General features: G+C 41.4%; 1 protein-coding gene across 1 annotated transcript; it reads right to left on the bottom strand.

Moving 5' to 3' along the window:
• Positions 1 to 1,824: 1,824 nt before the first annotated feature.
• Positions 1,825 to 19,318, bottom strand: elovl6 (ELOVL fatty acid elongase 6). Its single transcript, XM_076739530.1, has 4 exons — positions 19,033 to 19,318; positions 4,923 to 5,054; positions 4,299 to 4,450; positions 1,825 to 3,509 (listed from the first exon to the last, which is right to left on the bottom strand). The coding sequence occupies exons 1-4, from the start codon at positions 19,113 to 19,115 to the stop codon at positions 3,067 to 3,069; spliced, it is 810 nt and encodes a 269-aa protein (XP_076595645.1). The 5' UTR covers positions 19,116 to 19,318; the 3' UTR covers positions 1,825 to 3,066.
• Between the last annotated feature and the right edge of the window lie 902 nt (positions 19,319 to 20,220).

Raw genomic sequence — 20,220 nt, 5'->3', positions numbered from 1 at the left:
TACAAAATACTTCATTTTACATAGTATAAGATAAACTGTTGTATTGTTGCTATGCAATTTCTCACATCACTGTGTGATTTATGATACAATAATAATACTCACACAGGTGTGTGAGAGGACATTTGGTAATAACCCTACACTTAAAGTTTTTCATGGTTATATAACGCACTGGAACCTTGAATTACTCTGGCAGTAATGGAAATAACCGATAAAGATAGGCGGCGCAGCAAGTTCTTTCTTTAGCTAACGTTAGCAAATGTAAGCTAACAGTAGAGTTTACAGGTCTGCACAAGTGTACATTGGCGCCATGTAACTGCTTTAAACATGTCTATCACACAGCATCACCTATGCCAGACTTAGCTGAAACGATCAAAAGTATTTCACTTTTTAGCCATTTCCTTCCAGCAGTGGGTTAGCTACATGGTAAAATGTTTGTTCATGATATTCGACCCGTTCTCACAGGTCGGGCTAATGTTGGCGTTAGCTAACTCAGCTAACCGTGTTTCCCCGACATACAATCAACGCAACGTTTAAAAACTTCGGAGGTCGATTAATAACACTTACCGCAGGTTTTGATGACACTTTCAGTTTCCTCGAAGATTCATTTTTTCTGCCGGAACAAAAAATGGCACGCCAGCCGCACATTAATGAGTTTTAACTCACTTGACTCTTTTTGATAAGAAAAAAATGCCCACCGGAAGTGAGTCCCGAATGAGGGCAGAGGAAGGGGCACTTCCGGTTACCATATTTCCTTGCCTTTCATTCTTCCTTCCTTTTTCTCTTTCTCAAATAAACAACGGTATGCAAAACAATTAAACACACTGGGCTAAAATAACATCACAGTTATTGTTTACATAGCTCAAAGTAGTATAACAGTTTTTATTGAGTAATTTTTTTTGGTGTAACTTTAGCAGCTATAATAGAACCTGGTCAGAATCACCCATAACCATATGAAGCCATTTATTCTACTTCCCATTGTCATTAAACGGGATACTATTCTGTCTGAGATTATATTTTCTTATTAAGTCCGGCCTACATGTACTACAGTACAATTCTGCCCTCAGTCTTTTAGTGTGGTATCTTAACACAATCAGAATTTGGTATTTACATGAAAGACATTTTGAATTTATTTTTCTAGCAGGTAAGCTTTGATTAACTGAAGAAGCGCTTATGCATAACTACAACAGGAATGAATACAAAAAAATCCTTTAGATGATCAAGTTACCAAAATAACTAACAGAACACAGCAGAGAGCCTCTGTCTATTTAACAACTTTTTTGCACAAATGCACTTATTCTCAATGATCATGGTTTACTGCACAATTACACCTCTAGGGGGAGGCCAGGTACAGTGGATGTCAACACTTGAATGCAGGGCCAGCAGTAATTGTGGAGTGGTTAATTGTTTGAGCCAGTTAACTCAATTACTCCAGTCACGTATGCTGTTTATAGCTGCCACGAGCCAGTTTTAACCAGTGCTGACACATGCCACTTTATTGACTCAGGTGAATCCAGAAAGTGGAATCACTGATAATGCTGAGAGGCTCACAGCAGGTATGCAATTGAAGTGTTAGTAATTACTGCAACATAAGATCCACTGAATCCAGTTTGATTTGCAAGCAAGCACATGGCTTACCGATTCAAACAGCTGAACAGACTAGATATCTGGAAGCGATAATCACCCTCTGGCCTTTCTAAATATTGCTGCTTGTAAATCTGCCACATAGCCCCCAAAATGGCTTTGCAGGTTCAGCACCAAAAAAGGATTAAGCATGTGCGATACCAAGATGTCGCAGCTGAGACAAAAAAATAAACACCACAGGCATGTGTGACATTTTTTGCACTCTTTGTTCAATGTTAAGTTTTTCAGCAACAATTGTTTTTGACATTGATACAGTGCAAATGCACAATAGCACAACAGACACCATTAAGGATACATACTATTTTTTAAAGTCAATACAGCAGATTTTAACAATTTGCATGTTTGATTTTTTTTCTTTTGCTAAACATAAATGTTTGTCCTCCATTTAAGCCTTCAGTGTCCAACATACAAGTTTTCTTCACTGGTAGGGACCCTTTAACACAGAGTAGCATTTGGAAATCAATGGCAAGTCATTTTCCAAGTGTGGTCGGCAACTTCTGTAAGGTCATGACAAGTGGTGAAGAAGGGCACTGTCAGCATCTGTTTCCCATCATGCCCAGGAGCAGTGTGATCATCTGAGTCAGTCAGTCCAATCAGCATCATTCATACTTTTTATCAACTATGCAGCCATACTAGATAAATTTTAGCCATACTGTAAACCGGTGCTGATGTTAAACATGTCTACTTTGTCTTGATATGCATATTATATTAAGGAAGAGATAACCTAAGACCTGAGAAAATATCGCATTTTGCAATGTAAGACACAGAAGATACAGTGCCGTTCACCCCATCAGTTCACATCAACCACCAACACTTAGCAGCTTCACACTCACCAGTTTCTCAAACTTTTTCGTTGACAGATCAAAACAAAACAACAAACACTGACAACAGACGGACAAAAACATACTCAGATGGCTTAAGTTAATGCTGACTCCATCCATCTTCATATGTACAGATTAATATTCTTTTTTAATATCAAGCAAACATATGCTTGTGGCAGATGTATTTGTTTCAATCCAATGATTTTGTCCTTTTGTTATATTGTAGGTTTTAAAAATTATTCTTGGTGAATTCAAAAAGGGGCTTTTAAACTTCAGGCAGACAGCTAATGATGGCTTCTGATCATGGCGGCGCTGCTTCCTCAGCATTCCTCAATGGAGACTTCACCTCCACTGAGGCATTTTAGATCTGCACATTAATAAACACACTCAAGCACAAACACCAGCCATCCTCTTGACCCTCCCACCCTGACCCCATCCCATCCTCTCTCCCCCAGCCACCATGCCACCTCTGCATCAATCCATCTTTCATTCCAACAACCCTTACCCAACCCTAACAGATCTCTCAAGTCACTGGTCCCTGCTCTCCATTTCCAACTCCCTTTTTCTTCATTACCTCCCTTCTTCCCACACTTATGGCATGTGTTTACTCGCTCTTCTTGGTGACAGCCATGGCCGATGATTTGGACTTGCCGAAGTAGGCCTCAATGAAGAACTGGACAAAGAGCACAAAGTAGCTGAGGTACATGAGGGAGGACCACACAATGTTCTGCATGTGGGATGGACACTCCTGGCCCTGCTGCATCCACGAGTACACCAAGTAGTTGACCACACAGCCCATCAACATCTGGGTGATCTGGGTCAGTGTGATGAACATGGCGAACTTGCGCGACAGCTTGAAGCCGGCCGCCCGCAAGGCGTAGTAAGAGTACATGACGGCATGGACCAAGTAGTTCATGGTCATGAACCATCCACCACCGGCCACCATGTCTTTGTAGGAGTACCAGGAGTACAGCAGCACGGTGATGTGGTGGTACCAGTGGAGGAAGATGAGCTTCTGTTTCCTCAGGACAATGAAGAGGGTGTCACCTGCAGGTATGATAGAGGAGATGGATTGTTCAAGAGATGAGGGAGTTAGTTGAGAGCAGGGGGAGGAGGGTAGTAAAGAAAGAGGGGGGGTGAATCAAGGGACATAAACAGGAGGAAAGGAAATATCATTACCATTGGCTTATTTTAAATCACTGGCTGTTTTTCAAGTTGACCGCAAATATGGAGAAAATATTGGCTAAATGAACTGTGAAAACCTCAAAGCTGTTGGCACACACAGAGTAGTGCTGAAACAACATAACTGACTGCCCAATAAATGATAATCAGAAACACAAGTGACAGCAACAGCTGTATTCATCACATTACACAGAGTAATGCTAACATTTACAAGTGTTTAACAACAAAAGAGTACAATTATTGAAAATGCAAACAAAAGAAATCAAATCATTTTAGGAAAAGAAGTTTGCCTTCCCTTAAGTTTATCTTAAGTTCTTATAAAAAAAATATCACAGGCTAATGTACAGCAGCATCCTATAAGTATGTGTTTAGTCTAACATTGTGTTACACTACAGCTGACAACAGTTAAAATGAATAGAGTATTGAAACACTGTAGTTGCAGTTCACTAACATGCCTTTGCTGTTTGGCAGTATTAAGTCTTAGCTGTCTGAAAGCAACATCTGGAAAAAGCACGAGCTTCATACGCGACATCTCAACAATGAGTCCAGAACCTGAATGAAGGAGAATCTTCACAGGCAATAATTCCAGAACAAAACCTTACTTGGTGGCCTGTTAGTCTATATGAGACATGCCATACAGGGGTCTTGACTTACCCAGCTCTGGTGCTTTACTAAGTACAAAGGCGTATGCCCAGAACTTGCTGACAGGCCCGTTGTAAAAGCTCTGGTCACAAACTGACTGCTTAAGCCCTTTCGTCATCAGGATGTATGTCATGTAACTCCCAGTACGGATGGCACCAAATATACTACAAGGATAGAGAGACAGACATAAGAAATCATTGGAATGGGAAAATGTGTGGTTGGTTCATTCCTACGGATAATACGGGAAGTCCATGTGTGTCTGTATCAGCTGCAGCTTTGTCAATGTGTTAAAATATGCAGCACTTTTTCCATCTGGTACAGATCACCTTTTTTTCTAGACGTCTTATGTAGTTTAATGTGAATTAATCCACATTGTTAGTTTTTTAAAAAATTCCCCCAAATTTAATGTTACACAATATCTACTCTACTGTACTATTATCTGCAAGCATCCATCACCAGTGGTGTCTGATGTGACAGAGGCACTCTGCATTTTGCATGGCAAAGGCATACTATACAAACAAGATAACAATTAGATTTGTATCATTTCAAATGAATATATTAATTTATTGGGGTTAGTCTTCATGTTAAAAAATTGGTATCTATTTGCTGCCATTAATAATGTTAAGGATTTCTCACCTGAATACAGCAAGCGTGAGCGACCATAGCACCAGTGGTTTCCTCAGCTCAAACTTCTCCCTCTGTTTCATGACATGGCGGCCCCCGAGGATAAAGGCAGCATAGAGCGCAGAGAAGAGAAAGGACTTCTTCCTGCAACACAAAAAGTAAAGAGACTAGCGTGAATCATTTTGGACTTTGGCCATTACGTACACAGGTTAATGTGCTGGCTGGGTTTGGCCTTTTCCAGCAATGCAATGCGATACGATCACATAATGCTAACATCAGGCAGCTCATAGCTAGCTGCATAACAGAACCAGAACATGCCAGAACAAACTGGCATGTGAGCAACAAACAGCAATTAATCAGTTACTCATCACAAATATTTCTTGGCCATGCAACTACACACCTCATCACAAAACGATGACATCTAACAGCATGTGTTTTGAGCGGGACTTTTCCTTTATGGACTCTGGTTAAAAGCATTTTGGCAGTAGGAATAGTGAGTATCACGCATGTCCTTTCAAACTCAAAAATTCAAGGTTTAGAAAGAAATGTATAAAATCAAGCATCTGCCTCACTAACTGCTTGTCTTCCAGCAGCACAACTATAGTAAGTGCGACATACTGTTTACAGAACACAATAGCTGTACTGACTTCAAAAGCAATGCCTGAAGCAATGATTTGATGATCTGTGTCCAGCTCCAAATGTCGCTAACTGCTTAGCTTTCAGTTTACAGTCACTGCTTCTATTCAGTTCCAACTCCCACCATCCTTTGATGCCTGTTCATCTTAATTGACTTGTCAAAGATCACTGCTGTGCCACATGAAGCGAAGGACTTGTGCTGTAGCACCACCTGGCCCAACATAACGCAGAGAAAAGCATTTCCCAGTCCATAGCACAATCACAAAGTGCAGGTGGTCAGACTTGACAGACTGGATGCTGAGTAGGACCAATAGAAGACTGGGGCATGCTGCCTAAAACTAGAGCAGCTTGGTCCAAAAACACTGTTTGGTCTGTTGGACAGGGAGCAGAGGAATAGTTTGGAACAGCATTCGCCAAAAAAGTTGGGGAAAATAAACTTAGGAAGGTACCGTAAGGCTGTAGATGCCAATGTACAAGACAGTGGACATGCATTAGGGTTCTCAGTGACCAGAGGTAGAGACGTGTGCGATTGCAGAAAAGAAGCATGTGCAATAACACCCTCGAAGAAAATCTGCTCTCAGAGGACAGTGCACAGGCATCAGGAATGAGGCATTCTGGGAGCTCTGGGACCAACAGCCCTGGGAATGATGAGTTGCATAAAACTAGCCGAAGGAGTCATGTTCCAATTTAATGATGTTGTTCCTGAGCTGCTGTTTAGAGGTGATACAAAGAGGATATGACGTTAAAATGAATCATCAAATTAAAGTCTATTACTCAGTGGAAGCCTGAAGTGTGTAGTCCTGTATGATACAAAAGTCAAGTTAAACCTCTGGATAGAATCATCTATTCAAGGTCAGTTACCTCTGGAAGATACAGTATGATAGCACACTAGTACACTAGTCAAATGGCCTGTGCTCTACTCACATTACAAACCAAACATTTGTCACAGAGCCGTGACAAACAGCAATCCATCCTGTCTTGTTTTGCCTCCTCAGCATACCACAGTGACAACAGTACTTGGTTGTGCTGATCAGGTGTGTAGCAAGGTATGAAAGAGAAAAAGGTGTGCATTTCGCTTGGCCACGTGGCAGTGTGACACACGGGGGATGGACAACAACTAACAGGAAAAACTTTTGTTATCATGCAACCAACAGTGCTTTGGTCTTGTTAAGTCTAACTTTAACTCTTTAGTTGTCATTTTTTTCTCCAGCTTTGCTCACTGAAAGGAAAATGCTGCTCAGAGCGTGAGGCTTAAACTACTGCTGTCAGAACAGCAACTAATCGTACAAGTTAATAAAGATGAGAACAAAAGTGCAATGACAGAGCGACTTTGTTTCATATAATGGACCTCACTGTGCGCCTGTATTCGAAGAATGAAAGGTGCCACCTTCCTGTTCTTGCAGGAAGCCCACAAACTGATTTAGGCCACCTCCGCAGAAGAGAGGACAAAGCGGTCCAGTCAAAGTCGAAAGGAGCCGCTTTCACAGAATGACAACAGGGCTGGACTGCAGAATGACATCACTGTTTCTCAGCTACACATGAAGGAGGGGAGAACAAAGCAACAGAGAGTACGGTGGCCTACATACTGTACTGAGGCCGGGAGGAGTGGAGAGGAGCAACAATCTCTGCACTCCCCTTCAGCGTACTGCTGTCCAAGCTGGAAGGTCAAAGGTCAGAGTGATATATGGCCCAAGTCATGATTCTGCAGTGTGCAGTAAACATTTTACATGTAATGACATCCTGCATTCCTTTCATTTTTAGTGTAGTAAATCACGTATAATTCAAGCACTGGAACAACAACAAGATTTTTGATAATAAATTCAGAATTTCAAGTAACATTATGGAGCTTGAGATAAGAAATAACAGATTCTCCATCTTACAAATGAAAACTTTATTTCATAAGCAATGACAGTCACGCAATTCAATACACACAGCAGTTTTGCTACTACAGCCTTGCTTGGTCTGATATGACCAGTAGCATAGGGAGGCTGACGTTAGCTAATGTGTAAAATGTACAAAGGACATTACTGAGCCAGTTTCCCCAGTATAGTGCTGTAAGTAATTTACAAAGTAGAAATTCCGAACATCTGCAGGTCATGGCGTCTTAGACTCAAAGATTTGCTTGCTTTGCCACAAGTCACATCACATCACAACTTAATACTTACAACGTTTTTTGGATTGTTAAGATAAAATGAGCACGTGTCTGACATTTCACGGGCAACTGACTGAAATTTAAAAAGTAATGTATCAATAATAAAATAACTGTTAGTTGTAGCCCTATTGTTGAATTATTGTTACTCTATGCAGCAAAACTTATAAATCAACTCAATGGTGCAATTACGTTATAATTTATTCACCCTAAGCTCAACCAATCACAGCTTGATCCACCTTGTTGAGCTTTACCATAAATGCTTCCTTTATATAACAGAACCTCTGAACTGCGTGAACCATACCTGCTTATAAAAGGTGTTGTCAAACTCTCTAAGACTATTATCTTTGTTATTATTTTAAAAGCTCATGTACCTATCTTTGATGCAGGGAGTGTAAAAACTCAGCAGACTGATGAAATTATTGTGCGATTCAACATAGCAAGTCTCAGCTGCTTTAACATGTAGTTTTTGCATGTATGGCAATGTCAGGACAAAGACTACTGCTATGGAAAACTACCCCAATGATAGAGGCAATGTATTTTCCTGTCCAGTCCCTGCACAGAGGTATTTGGTTGACAGTTTTATCATCATCATGTACAAGTAGACTAAGCCAAAGGGTAAGATGCACATTGCCGACTGCAGCATGTTTGGAAGATGGATTACACTGCTGACAGAAAAAAGTAACAAAGGGCAAAGAATCCCAAGAGCATGGTCAAAGCTGGCAAGTTGGTGGAGGTGGTGGAGGAGGTTCTGCTGTTGTCTTTGCAAAGGCTCTGAAGTGCCAGCTGCAGCCAAGAAGTGTCTGCAGTCACAGGAATCTATTTGAGACATCAGTGTGAATTCACATCACCCCTTCATGCTCCCTGGTGCCTCTAACAGCTCTATTCCTGACCTGTATTCAGATTCGCCCAGAAATAATACTTCAAACAGGATTTTCCACCACAGGCTGCACAAAATAAAAGCCTACATGCAAGTGACGAGCAATTTTTAGACGACCCAAGGGCCAAAGAAACACTCTCACTGTTTGCAGAGAGAGAACGACTGACAATCTGTGAGGAATATTTGATCGACGCCAAGCATTTAACAAAATGCTTCACAGGTGCAGGTGTTCTGCTTTTATAGAAAACAATTTCTGTCTTTGTTTTCGAACAAACACGTCAGACCAACTTCAGCGTCCAGACACGGCCCATTTACTTCCTCTTTTACACTTTCTGGTGGATCTTTACTCAAATTACAGCAGCTATCTTATATACTGTGTGAAGCTGAAGGCTTTATTGTTATTTAATGAAACAACAGCCACAGTCACTCAAGAGTATGAGAGGGTGGATGTGTACTAGAGAAATATGTAGACATAAATCATTTCTATCAGTTTTTTTTTCTCCTCTACTGAGCTGTAGAAGTTTAGAAAAGCGAAACGCCACTTTCAAAGCTTTGTTTGAACTGATGAACTGACAAATGCCAGGTCACTAGATCTGGAACACTTCGATTGGCTTCCAATAATAATTTACATCTGATAATGACAAAATTGGCAAACATTCTCTGGCTGAAGCTTCTTAAATGTGAGGAGTGTTGTAAGCAGAATGTATCTGGGTTTTGGACTCTTGGGGGCGAACAAAAGATGAAATTTGATGATGCCATCAAGGACTTCAGAAATATTTCGAAATGATACCACGTGCACTTGGAAAAATCTGCAACAGGTGCATCACTTTTACTCCCATCATCCTTTAGGTCTCTTTGAAAAATAGCAAACAATGAAGGAACAAAAGCTGATATGATGATTTCCATCATCATACAAAGAAACAGCAGACTGAAGAAGCCCATGAAATCATATGTCAATAACAACAATCAGTGAATATAACTGAAAAAACAAAACAAAACAAAGATAACAGAAAAAAGCAAATTGGAAGCAGCACTTACGGTCCAGGCTGGTGTCTACATGGGACAATATACAACTTAGGGAGGTGTGGCAAGAGGCTTGACTCTGCTGTTTGTCAAAGTGGGCCGAGGCAGCACAAATGAAAAACTACAACGTCAGAGCTCTTTTGGGGAGGATCAGCATGGAGTAATAACAGAATCAGCAGAGATTTCTTGCTTGCTACAAGGTTGGAAACCAACTGCTTTCCTCCAGCTGAGACTTCTTCCAAATATCACTAAGCAGCAGTGGCTTCATTTGAGAAATATGATAGGTGCTCCAGATCCACTGCATAAATTATACATGTCCAAAGTGTTTACATGGATTGTTTTTAATGTCCATAAAGCTTGATACACTTTCTACTTGCAAGGAGAATTCACATAAATCATATACTGTAACCACTAATTTAAAAGATTGTGATCTATGTCTACAATAAGGACGATATGCAAGAGCTGCTCAGTTAGCTAGGTAAGGAATCTCAGGCATGTCTTTCTCTCATGTGTGATTGTTATCACAGGCTGAGACGCTGTGTGAGACGCTGGGCGTTGGCCCACATTGCACTGTTGCCAAATCTCGCTGAATATCTGAGATGTCCAAAAAGAAGGTGTTCATATCTGACAGAGCAAAGAACATAAAGTGACAAAGCCAACAAACCAAAACTATGGCACTGCCCCTGTAGCCAAACAAAACAGTAAACGTCAAAAAATGTCAAAATGAGGGTTCCACTCAAGATGTTGTTTTGCATGCTGCAAAGGTTTTGAAAAAGACATCCAGATAACTGCTCGTGAGAAAAGGCACCACATCCTATAAAGAACTGTACAGTAAACTAGCAGGTCCAGACCTCATATAAAGTATTATACAGGTGTTTACTGCATCCTTGTGGATTTAGGTGGCCGATGCACAGTGCTTGCATATAACCTACTGTTACAGTACAGTACATAATATAATAAGGATGCTGATCCCATAGACCCTCCCCTCCCCCACTCACAGCGTTGTATAAAGCTGCTGGATAACCTGCTGTGGAACTTGGATCTGTATTAGCTTGTCCAGGAGATTTCAACCGTTACGTAATCCTTAGTGTGCAGTCTGAGGATGAGTCTGCTCGCCTGTGCCAGTGAGCTAGTGTCTAACTGTCTCACCAAAGTGTGTGTGTGTGTGAGTGTGTGTGTGTCACATATGCATATGTAACTGTATGCACAACACTGTGTGTGCAGACACTCAGTTCAGTCCAGGGTGTATAACTCTATTCCCTGGCACTATCGTTTGTATCCACTACAGTGGAAAGGCAATCAGAGTTACTGTGCCAAAGTGTAGGATGAGCAGCAAGCCACTAAATAAGACCGAGATGAGCTGTAAGTAAGATTTAGCTATTACAGCATAATCTGTCATTCAGGAAGCACCCAGATATAAACCAAGTAGTAACACACCCACTCAGTCTTCACCTTATATTTGACATTCGTACATTTGCTCAAACATGGGGGTAACATTAATATTCAAACTATAAAGACCACTTCAAATTCACAGCGTATAAGCACAACACACCATATGAATTCTTAACCTTGTGGGCGCTCTAGAAAATCCCAATCAGCTTGACGTATTGCATGCCTTATTGATTTATCGGTAAACTAAAATAATGTGTTGTTGGAGGACACTAGCAAGCAAGGCCGTCCTGACTGGCCAATCACGAAACCAAAGCAAGCAGAGAAGCAGCATGTGAAAGTAGTCTGAGTTCTACACCATCAATAAAAAAGCTGTCTTACTCTAAAATCACAGCAAATCTGCTAGCTTGCCTGCTGGCTCGCCACTCATGAGGCAGCGGAGGTAAGTAAAGTGTACAATCGTGTCTGTCTGCCCCTTGAAAGTCTGGTACAAACTAAATGCAATATTATTCTCATATGTCAATACTGTTCTTAAAAAACTTAACATTCGATTCCTGGTAAAACGTGATGTTAGACGGACAATTTACCCATTCAGGACAGAGAAGAGTACTTTTCTTGAGTGATAATTATTTCAGCCTGTTAAGTACTTAAGAACTTCTTGAGTCATGCTTATTTTGAGCAGCGAGGCCAATAGCTTGTAGGAAGATTGTATTGCATAGCACTCAACAGCATAAGCACAATGTACAGATTTCCACCAAATCAATGCACCTTTATCGTATCTCCTTACTGTACATTTGTGTTCAACACGTCATTTTCTCTAAAGCTTGCAAAGGCAGTCACTGCCTATCTTTTCACAAGATACAGTGATAGAAGCCAGGACAAACTACACTTAAAGGCTCTGATTCAAGCTGTGTCTCCCTGTTTGTCCAACCAACGTGCCATCTCAGATATCAATGGGATGACAATGACTGGCAATGTTTCGCGCTAGTGGCATAGCAGATGCAAGGAAGGCCATGTTACCTAAATCCAGCAGTGGTTACTCTACAGAGTTTTGAGCACTGGTGGAGCCATGGACTAATGTTTTGATGAGCAGGTCCATCATGCTTCCATCTCCTGCTCTACAAGCGTCAAATAATGGCACACATATACAGGTCAAGCACAAGGAAGAGGGGCAGTAATGCAATTACGTGCTGCATGCAAGCCATGCTCTTCCACTTGAAAGCTGATGGAGATAATGTGCCAAGACAAGCTGCAAAGCACTGCTACAGCACAGAAGAACAAGACCAATGTGCTCACTGCAGGTTTGAAAATATTTTTAAAAACAAGGCAAAAATTAAAATCCTCAAGGAAGATATTTTGGGCTTAGCTGGGGATTGTTGGGAGTGGTTAAACCGGAGTCAAATTCTTTGTATGTGCAAACATACTTGGCCAATAAACTGTACAATGAACTGCACTTTCCTTTCCTCGCATCTAAGCTTTTCCTTGACAGTCGGATGAAATCTGAACATGAAACCAGAGCGCAGCGACACTCCAGGCAGACCTCAATTCCTGAGGAGCCAGCCCACATCTTCATCTCTGGCCTCACCAGTCGTGAGAAGGAGAGCAGCCTCGCAAACATCAAGCCCGGGGTGAACTCTGGGTTAACATGGTCAGAAATCATCAGCATCATCATGCCTTGTTCCCATTAAAATGGCAGCAGCATGTAGAACCAAGACTTTGTACATTTAACTGTATGACCATCAAGAGGAGCTTCAAAGGTTGCACTCGGGAATAATTATTTCTTTTGTTCATTTAGCAAAACTATAGATGTCATTGTTTACTTTCATTTGTTTTGTTTGTTACATTTGATTTAGCACAAAATAAAAAATTGACACCTGAAAAATGATTTCTTTAATAAGCATCCTGAAATGGCCTCTCATTAACCGCAACCCCCTCTCCTACATCTTCTGCACTGTAGTTTTGAATTATAGCTTAGTTAGTCACTTGCCAGTAAAGCAGGCATCTGGAAATGCATTATTCCAATGTTTCTACTCAGTGGAAAGTCAGCAATATTCCTCAACGATGTGATGACCGCTGAAACGATACCCTGACGCCAAATTTAAGATGAGTGTATTGGTCTGATCCATCCAACAGCAGGGCTCAGGAACTCAGACAATAGGTTGGACTCCTAATAGGTAATATGACACTCGGAAAGGAAGAGACTTATCTCCTTAACTCATCATAGTAACCTGACCTTCAAGACTACCAATGAGCTACGATACTTCTGAAACAAAAAACTGATTAGCCATGATAAGCTGGATGTATACCACCATGAGAACAAAGCACCTGTCCTGGTATATCCCTTATGGAGCCTTCCAAAGTATGAAAAATCTCATTTTGGCCAACAACAGTATTTAAAATGTGCCAGTAAAAGGAGTCGAGCTGCTGAATCATATAAACAGACGGAATAAATATTAACAGACCGCAGCAAAGGTTTCATTGTTCATTCTCACTGCATCATTCTCAGACTCTGCGTCCCTTGTTATCAGTCCAGGGCAAAACCACAAGAGATCCATCAAAAGCGGCGAGAGCCTCAGGGATGCTATCTACCCCAGAGGCTTTTCAGAAACAGAGAACACAGATTCCAAGCAACCTGCATGGCAATGACGAGCGATGACGTCTGTGAGGGTCCGGAGTGAGTCAGCAGGTTAAAGATGTGTGTATAACGCAGGGTAACAGCTGTCTTTCGGACAGTAAGGTCGCACTGCAAAACATGGCAGTCTTAATGTGAAACAGGGCATTTCTAAACCGCAGCAGACTTTACCCTTCACACACAATCACATCAAATGCATAACCATAGAGGGAAAAACACAAATCCCAAATGCACTTACACAATGCAAAGGCTGATTGATATAAATAATCCTCAGCAGTACGTTACACAACAGTCTGATATTTGATCATTTTAATGTGATTATTTTCAATGACATTTTTCCAACACGTCACACAGTGAGCAGTTAAACGACAGGCGTTAAATTCTGTTATTTCTCAATATCATTCACTGGCTTGTTAGTGCTATACTGACGACAACAGCAAGCTGTAAGCAGCTATGCAGCGAAGCAGTCAATAAGGTCTCAGTGTTCATAAAGCAACGTGCCAGATGTCAGAACCCTAACGGCCTCAACACCGCCACCTCCCCACATCTCAAGAAACTGTTAATGTATCACTAATGTAATCTGAAAGGAAATGACAAGTACACCAGTGTTTACATATTCGAGGTTTAACACCCTTTATTTAGAAAAAATGGTCACAGCACATATGTAAAACTAGTATTTCATACAAGATCATAACATCACCCACTTAAGAAATAACACAGCACCATGCCTATAACTGTTAATAAATGCATGCGATAAAGTGGGATAGGACAGAAAAATAAATGTGCATGAGCCAAATGCAAATCAGTGTATTTTGTACTTTAAGTGAATCTAAGATGCAAAGCTTAAGGAAAATGCAAAGAAGAAGAAAAGGTAATGCTTTATTTTAAGGTACACATATTCATCATTGACTAGCTGCTTTTTAGCATCCATATTAGCAGCATATTGGCTCTTTATCAGTCAGTATAAAGCGCTTATCAATGCCTTATTCTGCATGATCATATTCTCTCTATTCTCATAAGCTTTCCCTCAATAAACTTCTAATTACTGCTTAGTGATAGTGAGTAAGTTGAACATGAATTATGATCTTAATAACCTAAACATAACATTTAATAACCCTGACCCCAGAATAAGCCATTCACAAGTGCTTTATAAAGACCAATATGCTACTAATATGCATGCTAATAAGAAACTAGCTAATAGTGAATATGTGTTTCTTAATATGAAGTCTGACTGCAGAAAAAAATGTAAAAATAAAACATAGGAGTCATGGACTTCATGACGAAAGAAAAGCGGGGTGGTGATAGTAAACCAAAGCTATTGGCTGGATTATCTTAATTCTGCAGAATCCCAGGACTAAAGTTCCTGTAATGAGTAAACCAAACTTTCTCTATCAGGCTAAAATTATCATATCAAGTCGCCGAGCAAGCTATTTCAGTCCTATCCACTCTATCTTATCTGTAGCAGGGTGAGTCTTTTCTTGATCAGCCGTACAGCTGAAGGATATGTGTTGGGCAGAGCGTGCAGCTGACATGCCATTGTTCAGATGTACCTGACTTCGCTTTGCACTTTGACTCTCAGGTCCCAGGTGCTGTGTGATGCTGCTGACACCTCTAAAATAACAGCAAAGCACTGACGACAGCAGTATCTGATGTGAGTTTTTTTTCCCACGTTTCTAATTCTGTATGCAGAAACTGCCGTGATATTTGGTCGGAAATATCAATTTTTGCACGTTTATTGCAACTGCTGGCTGCCCACTATTTCAAGAGCAACGTCAAGTCTGGCAAACTGTGTCACCTGTGCCATGTTGTCTGTGTTGTGGAAATTAACATATGCACTATCGGCATATCTACCTGAGTTGATGGCACTTTCATAATGTTTGTTAAAGGAGGGAAAGAGGATGATGCTCATGTGGTCGCTAAAAACAACATCTAGGTCCATGTCCACTCCTTCCTCTTCCTTTTCCTCGTCTTCTTTCAGCTGGCTGTTAATTGTCCTTGCTTCACAATGCTGAACTGTCCGCCGCCAGTCTCAAGGGAACTCATCAGATCGGTGTACCAGTCTCCATTCATCCCTACAAAACAATGACATGTACACACAGTGTATTTACAGTGTCCACAGACGTCTGTTCTGAAACACATGCAGTGCTTTAGCTAAAGACAGTCTGTGCAGGAAATTCCTTTCAAAACATCTTACTTTGCATGCATCACCATTAAAAGGGATGAAAAGTGACAGGGCCACATGCTGCACTGAAAACAAACACCAACAAACAGCAAAATACCTGGTCTGAGATGATCTGCCAAACAAAGCTAAATGACTTCTAACCCATTTAACAGCTCGTTAGCAAATTATGATAGAAATACGCAAGACAATCGAGTTTTTCCTCTTTAGACGGTGATAATAAAAACTTGCTAAGAGCAGCAGTACTCTGCTGCTTATTTGAGCAAATGCTAAAATGGATAATCTAGCCGAATCAGCCCCTAAAAACTCGTACTGCTGGACTGAAACAGGAAACTAATCATCACTGCATCATCACTGGTCCTGAATACAAACAGCCTAGTGCCTCTGTCTGTATGCTGATTCACTGTAATCACTGCTTAGTCAAACACATGTAATTCATCTCCCACTTTTCTGAAACAGCTACAGTAGCAAACACTAAAGTTAGATTTCAGACCTGACGACATCCAAACTTGAATATATCATAAATTTGTCTTACCTCTGATGTCTGAATAGCTTCCTTCGTCGTCATTTATCAGCTCAGATCCTCCATCTCTGGTGATAAGCTCTGCCTCCACAGTGACAGATGAATATTTCAAAACCTGAATGTGGGCTTTTAATCTTACACAGCCCTAACCCTAAATCTGGCGGCTGACAGCATTTTTCATATCTGGTTAGCGCTTTTTTTAAACATCAGACTTGAGGAGGTGTGTCAAGGGAAAACCATTCACTTACAACACTGAACGCTGCCATTGGTTCAGACTTGTTGCAATTCTGGCCTCAGCCCAATCAATGATGTCACAGCAGGCGTTTCTCATCAGTGGTCAGTGGTGACACACCTGCTGTGACATCATCGACTGAGGCGTTAAGTGCAAAGGTAGTTTGGACTGAACTTTGGCCTGCTTTTGTGCACATGTGCAGTGTTTACAATGTGATGGGCTGGAGCCAGTACACGGGAGTGTATCAATTAGCACTATCAATAAAACAAATAAATCCATTCATTCACATTCATTCATAAAATATGCTGCCAGTTATTACAAAACACCGTTTACGGCAGCTTAAATGAGCCGAAAATGTGGGTGTGTGTCATCATATTCTTCTCTTTTCAAATTAAATGTTACATTTTTACACCCAAACCTCGTGCTAAGTGGCCATTTCTCAGCCAAAATCTAACTGAAGCATACTTGGCTTAGTTGACTTTAATTTCAGACCCTTGTGCAGCTTTGCAGAAGTGGCCTTACCTCAGGCTAAATAAAATAAATAGATAAAGGTGCATGTCTGGGATTAATGTCACTGCATGGGGAAAAGGCCCTGCAGTTGGTTTTCAACACAACTGTTCAACAACAGCCTCAGATTTCTTCTATTTTTCATGCCAATTAGCTTCAAACTAGTTTATTCTTATCTTTTTTTGTAAGTCGTAAAAACATGTCAGGCTTAGTCAGATGCTCCCTGAACATTGCAAATGTAATAAACAACCTATCAAATCCCATTTTCTGCACTTGTTGTCTCTACCAGCCATGTGCACTGGCCCAGTCTGACATCCTCCACTACAGGAGCAGCGGAGAGAAGTCAGCACAGATCAGCTGCGACGTGATTGGCTAATGCTCTGTCAGCAGACATCAGAAGATGACTGTTATTGGTCGGTTGTCAGTACCAGGGTAAGGACAGCTCCTACACACTGCTCCCATGCTGTCTCTGCCTCACACACTCACACACACACATTTCATTTCAAGGAATACAAACAAGACTGCCCTCAAGAGCTCTATTCAACCCAAATTTGTGTTAAAAATAATTTGCTAAATGTGACTTTTTTCCTGCTGGCAGCTCAGACAGAAGCCGGACGAATGCCTCCCGCTCACCGTTTGCTGCTTTTTCACAAACCCACTGCCACTGAATGCTTAATGAAGCCTATGCTAACTTTACGCATGACTCATTTTGTTTTGCTTAGAACCATTTCTTGCTCAACCTGGCATGGACCTGGACAGTATTGACCCTTCAGTGAGTTCACACAGCGCGTAGCTGCACTGGACCTGCACTGGGCTTATTCACATGAAATGCATCAATGCACCCAATCACACAGCAATATTTGCTTAACGCCAGCAGCAACAGTGAAATATCACACTCGGCTGATGTCGTGGTTTGCGGAAAGCCTCGTGGACACAGCCCTGGGCAAACAATGGCAGGTCTTAAATTAGTTTTCAGTTTGAGTTATTCCAAGATGGTTTCATGAAATATGTTACTCAGCTACTCAAGTTACTCAGTTGGAGCTAGTTTAGTAATCAATCAGTTAAAAGTCAATGAAAAAACTCCATCAGCTTTAGACTGAAAATCAGACTCTGAGGACTGATTGATTCATGGTTTCAGTCATTTTTTCTAAGCAAAAACACCGAACACAATCTGATTCCAGCATCTCTAATGTGTGGATTTACTACTTCCTGTTTCCTATCGTTGCAGAAAATGAAAAATCTTTGGGTTTGGGGTTGTTGTTTGGACTAAACTGAGCTGTTTGAAGGTATCTTCGTATTCTTCCTGAAATGATAATGGACAGATGAATCAATGATGAAAACAACAGTTAATGTGGAGAGTACTGTTTTGAATGAACTTACAGTAACATGCAGTATTTTCCCCTTTCCTTCTCCTGTACTACACAATATCTACAGTCTGTCAAAACGCCTGCATAACATCCTACTTTTCCTAAAATAACAGTAAGACCATCTCTTCAGAGGCAGACTGGGGGGCTGTGGTTCCCCAGCCCAGGGCCAGGCTCGGTTCAGTATGCTACTGGGCCAGTCACTGTCTGAACGGGTGAGGCAGCTGGAGCCATGGGTGACCTTTACAGCAGTATCGCGGTAACTGACGCCGGGAGAAGAAATCACAGGAAATCAAGGACAAATCCGACCAGTGGAGAGATGGATAATACACCAGCGGGGTGCCACGGTGAAGTGTGGCGGCGCATCGCTTTCTCACGCGGCCTGCGTCAATTCGCTCGTTTTATGAAGCACGAGCGGCAATGTGCGGATGTTGACAGACAGCCTGATATAACAGGATACTGCGAGGTTTAATCCCGGCGAGAGAGAGGCTGATGCATGCGCGCCTTTACAGCCTCCCGTTCACATTCGGCACGTACGCACCGCGCGGAATGTGCGTTTACCGGGATTAAAAACGCGTCGCTGCCGTTACATCGCCATGGAGCCTTACCAGTTCTCCTGCATCCATCGGATGGCTTCGTCCTCGTTGAACTGTCTCTCGAATTCGTACTCTTGCAGAGCTAGCACCGACATGCTCTCTGTGTTTCTGTTCGCGCTGATGAATCAAGACGATACTCGGCCGTGGTGTTTTTATTTAGGCTGTTTCCTCGTGACCCTTGACTCGCATCGCTCGCGCTGCTGTCAGTACCTCGCGGTTGTGCGCGAGCAGCTCGGCAGTGGCGGCACCTTTTTCCTCTGCCGGCTGACCGAGCCTACGCCCTCTCCCTCAGGAAGGTGAGCTCCGGGTCCTAACGCCGCCGGGTTCAGTCTATTTAATGATTTGCCTCACAATTAAATGAATCTAACTCAGAACTGTGTGATTTATGTGTTTTCTCTACTATGTGATTGACGTTTTCACATCTTCATATTACACCCATGCAATATCTGTGCAGTACTACCTATTTGTTTCTACGTACTGAGCCTACATTCCAACTGTTAGATATTTTATCTACTGCGAAATAGTGCAAAACATTGTATTTTATTATCCGTATTTTACCATGTGTTTGTATAAATATAAATATAGATACACACACACACACACACACACACACACACACACACATAATGGATTTTTCTATTTTGTATCTCTCATTCCTTTCCTGCAACTATTGCTTGCTGTCTGTAACACCCGAATTTCCCTGGTGGGGGATTAATAAAGTTATATCTTATTTTATCTTATCTTATCAGTCAAGGGCTGCAATGAGTGATTATTTTCTTGGTTCATCATTTAGCCTGTAAAATGTCAAGCAGTGGTGAAACACACCAATGACATTTTCCCAAAGTTCAGTCTGACATATGAGGATTGCTTGTTTTGTCTGACCAACTGTCCTGAACCCAAAGTTTTTTAGTCACTATCACAGAAGTCCCAGAAGCTGCAACCATCACATTTTTCACATTTTTGCTTTCGATTGAAATCTCTACTCATCTGCAAATTGAACACAGCACACAAAAGATATGATATGACTACTAGGTATCAGCTCATATAATGAAATCCCATACTGGACAGATATTTGTGTCATTGTAATGTCAATATTGAGCCACTACTACCATCACTTTTCCCAGTTTTTTAGGAGATAGATATGAGATGTACAGGTTTGCATTGCTAGCTTGGAGCATCAATAGTACGTGATGTGCCGCT

Source organism: Chaetodon auriga, chromosome 9, assembly GCF_051107435.1.
Source record: "Chaetodon auriga isolate fChaAug3 chromosome 9, fChaAug3.hap1, whole genome shotgun sequence".
Classification (NCBI taxonomy): Eukaryota; Metazoa; Chordata; class Actinopteri; order Chaetodontiformes; family Chaetodontidae; genus Chaetodon; species Chaetodon auriga.
Note: the sequence above shows the minus strand (reverse complement) of the source record. Positions and strands in the feature narration are given on the sequence as shown.

What these genes read in the sequence shown, in the direction of transcription:
- elovl6 (XM_076739530.1), bottom strand. Translation starts at nt 19,115, where the DNA reads ATGTCGGTGCTAGCTCTGCAAGAGTACGAATTCGAGAGACAGTTCAAC. An exon ending in CGATGGATGCAGGAGAACTG is followed by an intron (nt 5,055 to 19,032) that starts GTAAGGCTCCAT and finishes TTTGTGTTGCAG; the next exon opens with GAAGAAGTCCTTTCTCTTCT. An exon ending in TAGTAAAGCACCAGAGCTGG is followed by an intron (nt 3,510 to 4,298) that starts GTAAGTCAAGAC and finishes TCATACCTGCAG; the next exon opens with GTGACACCCTCTTCATTGTC.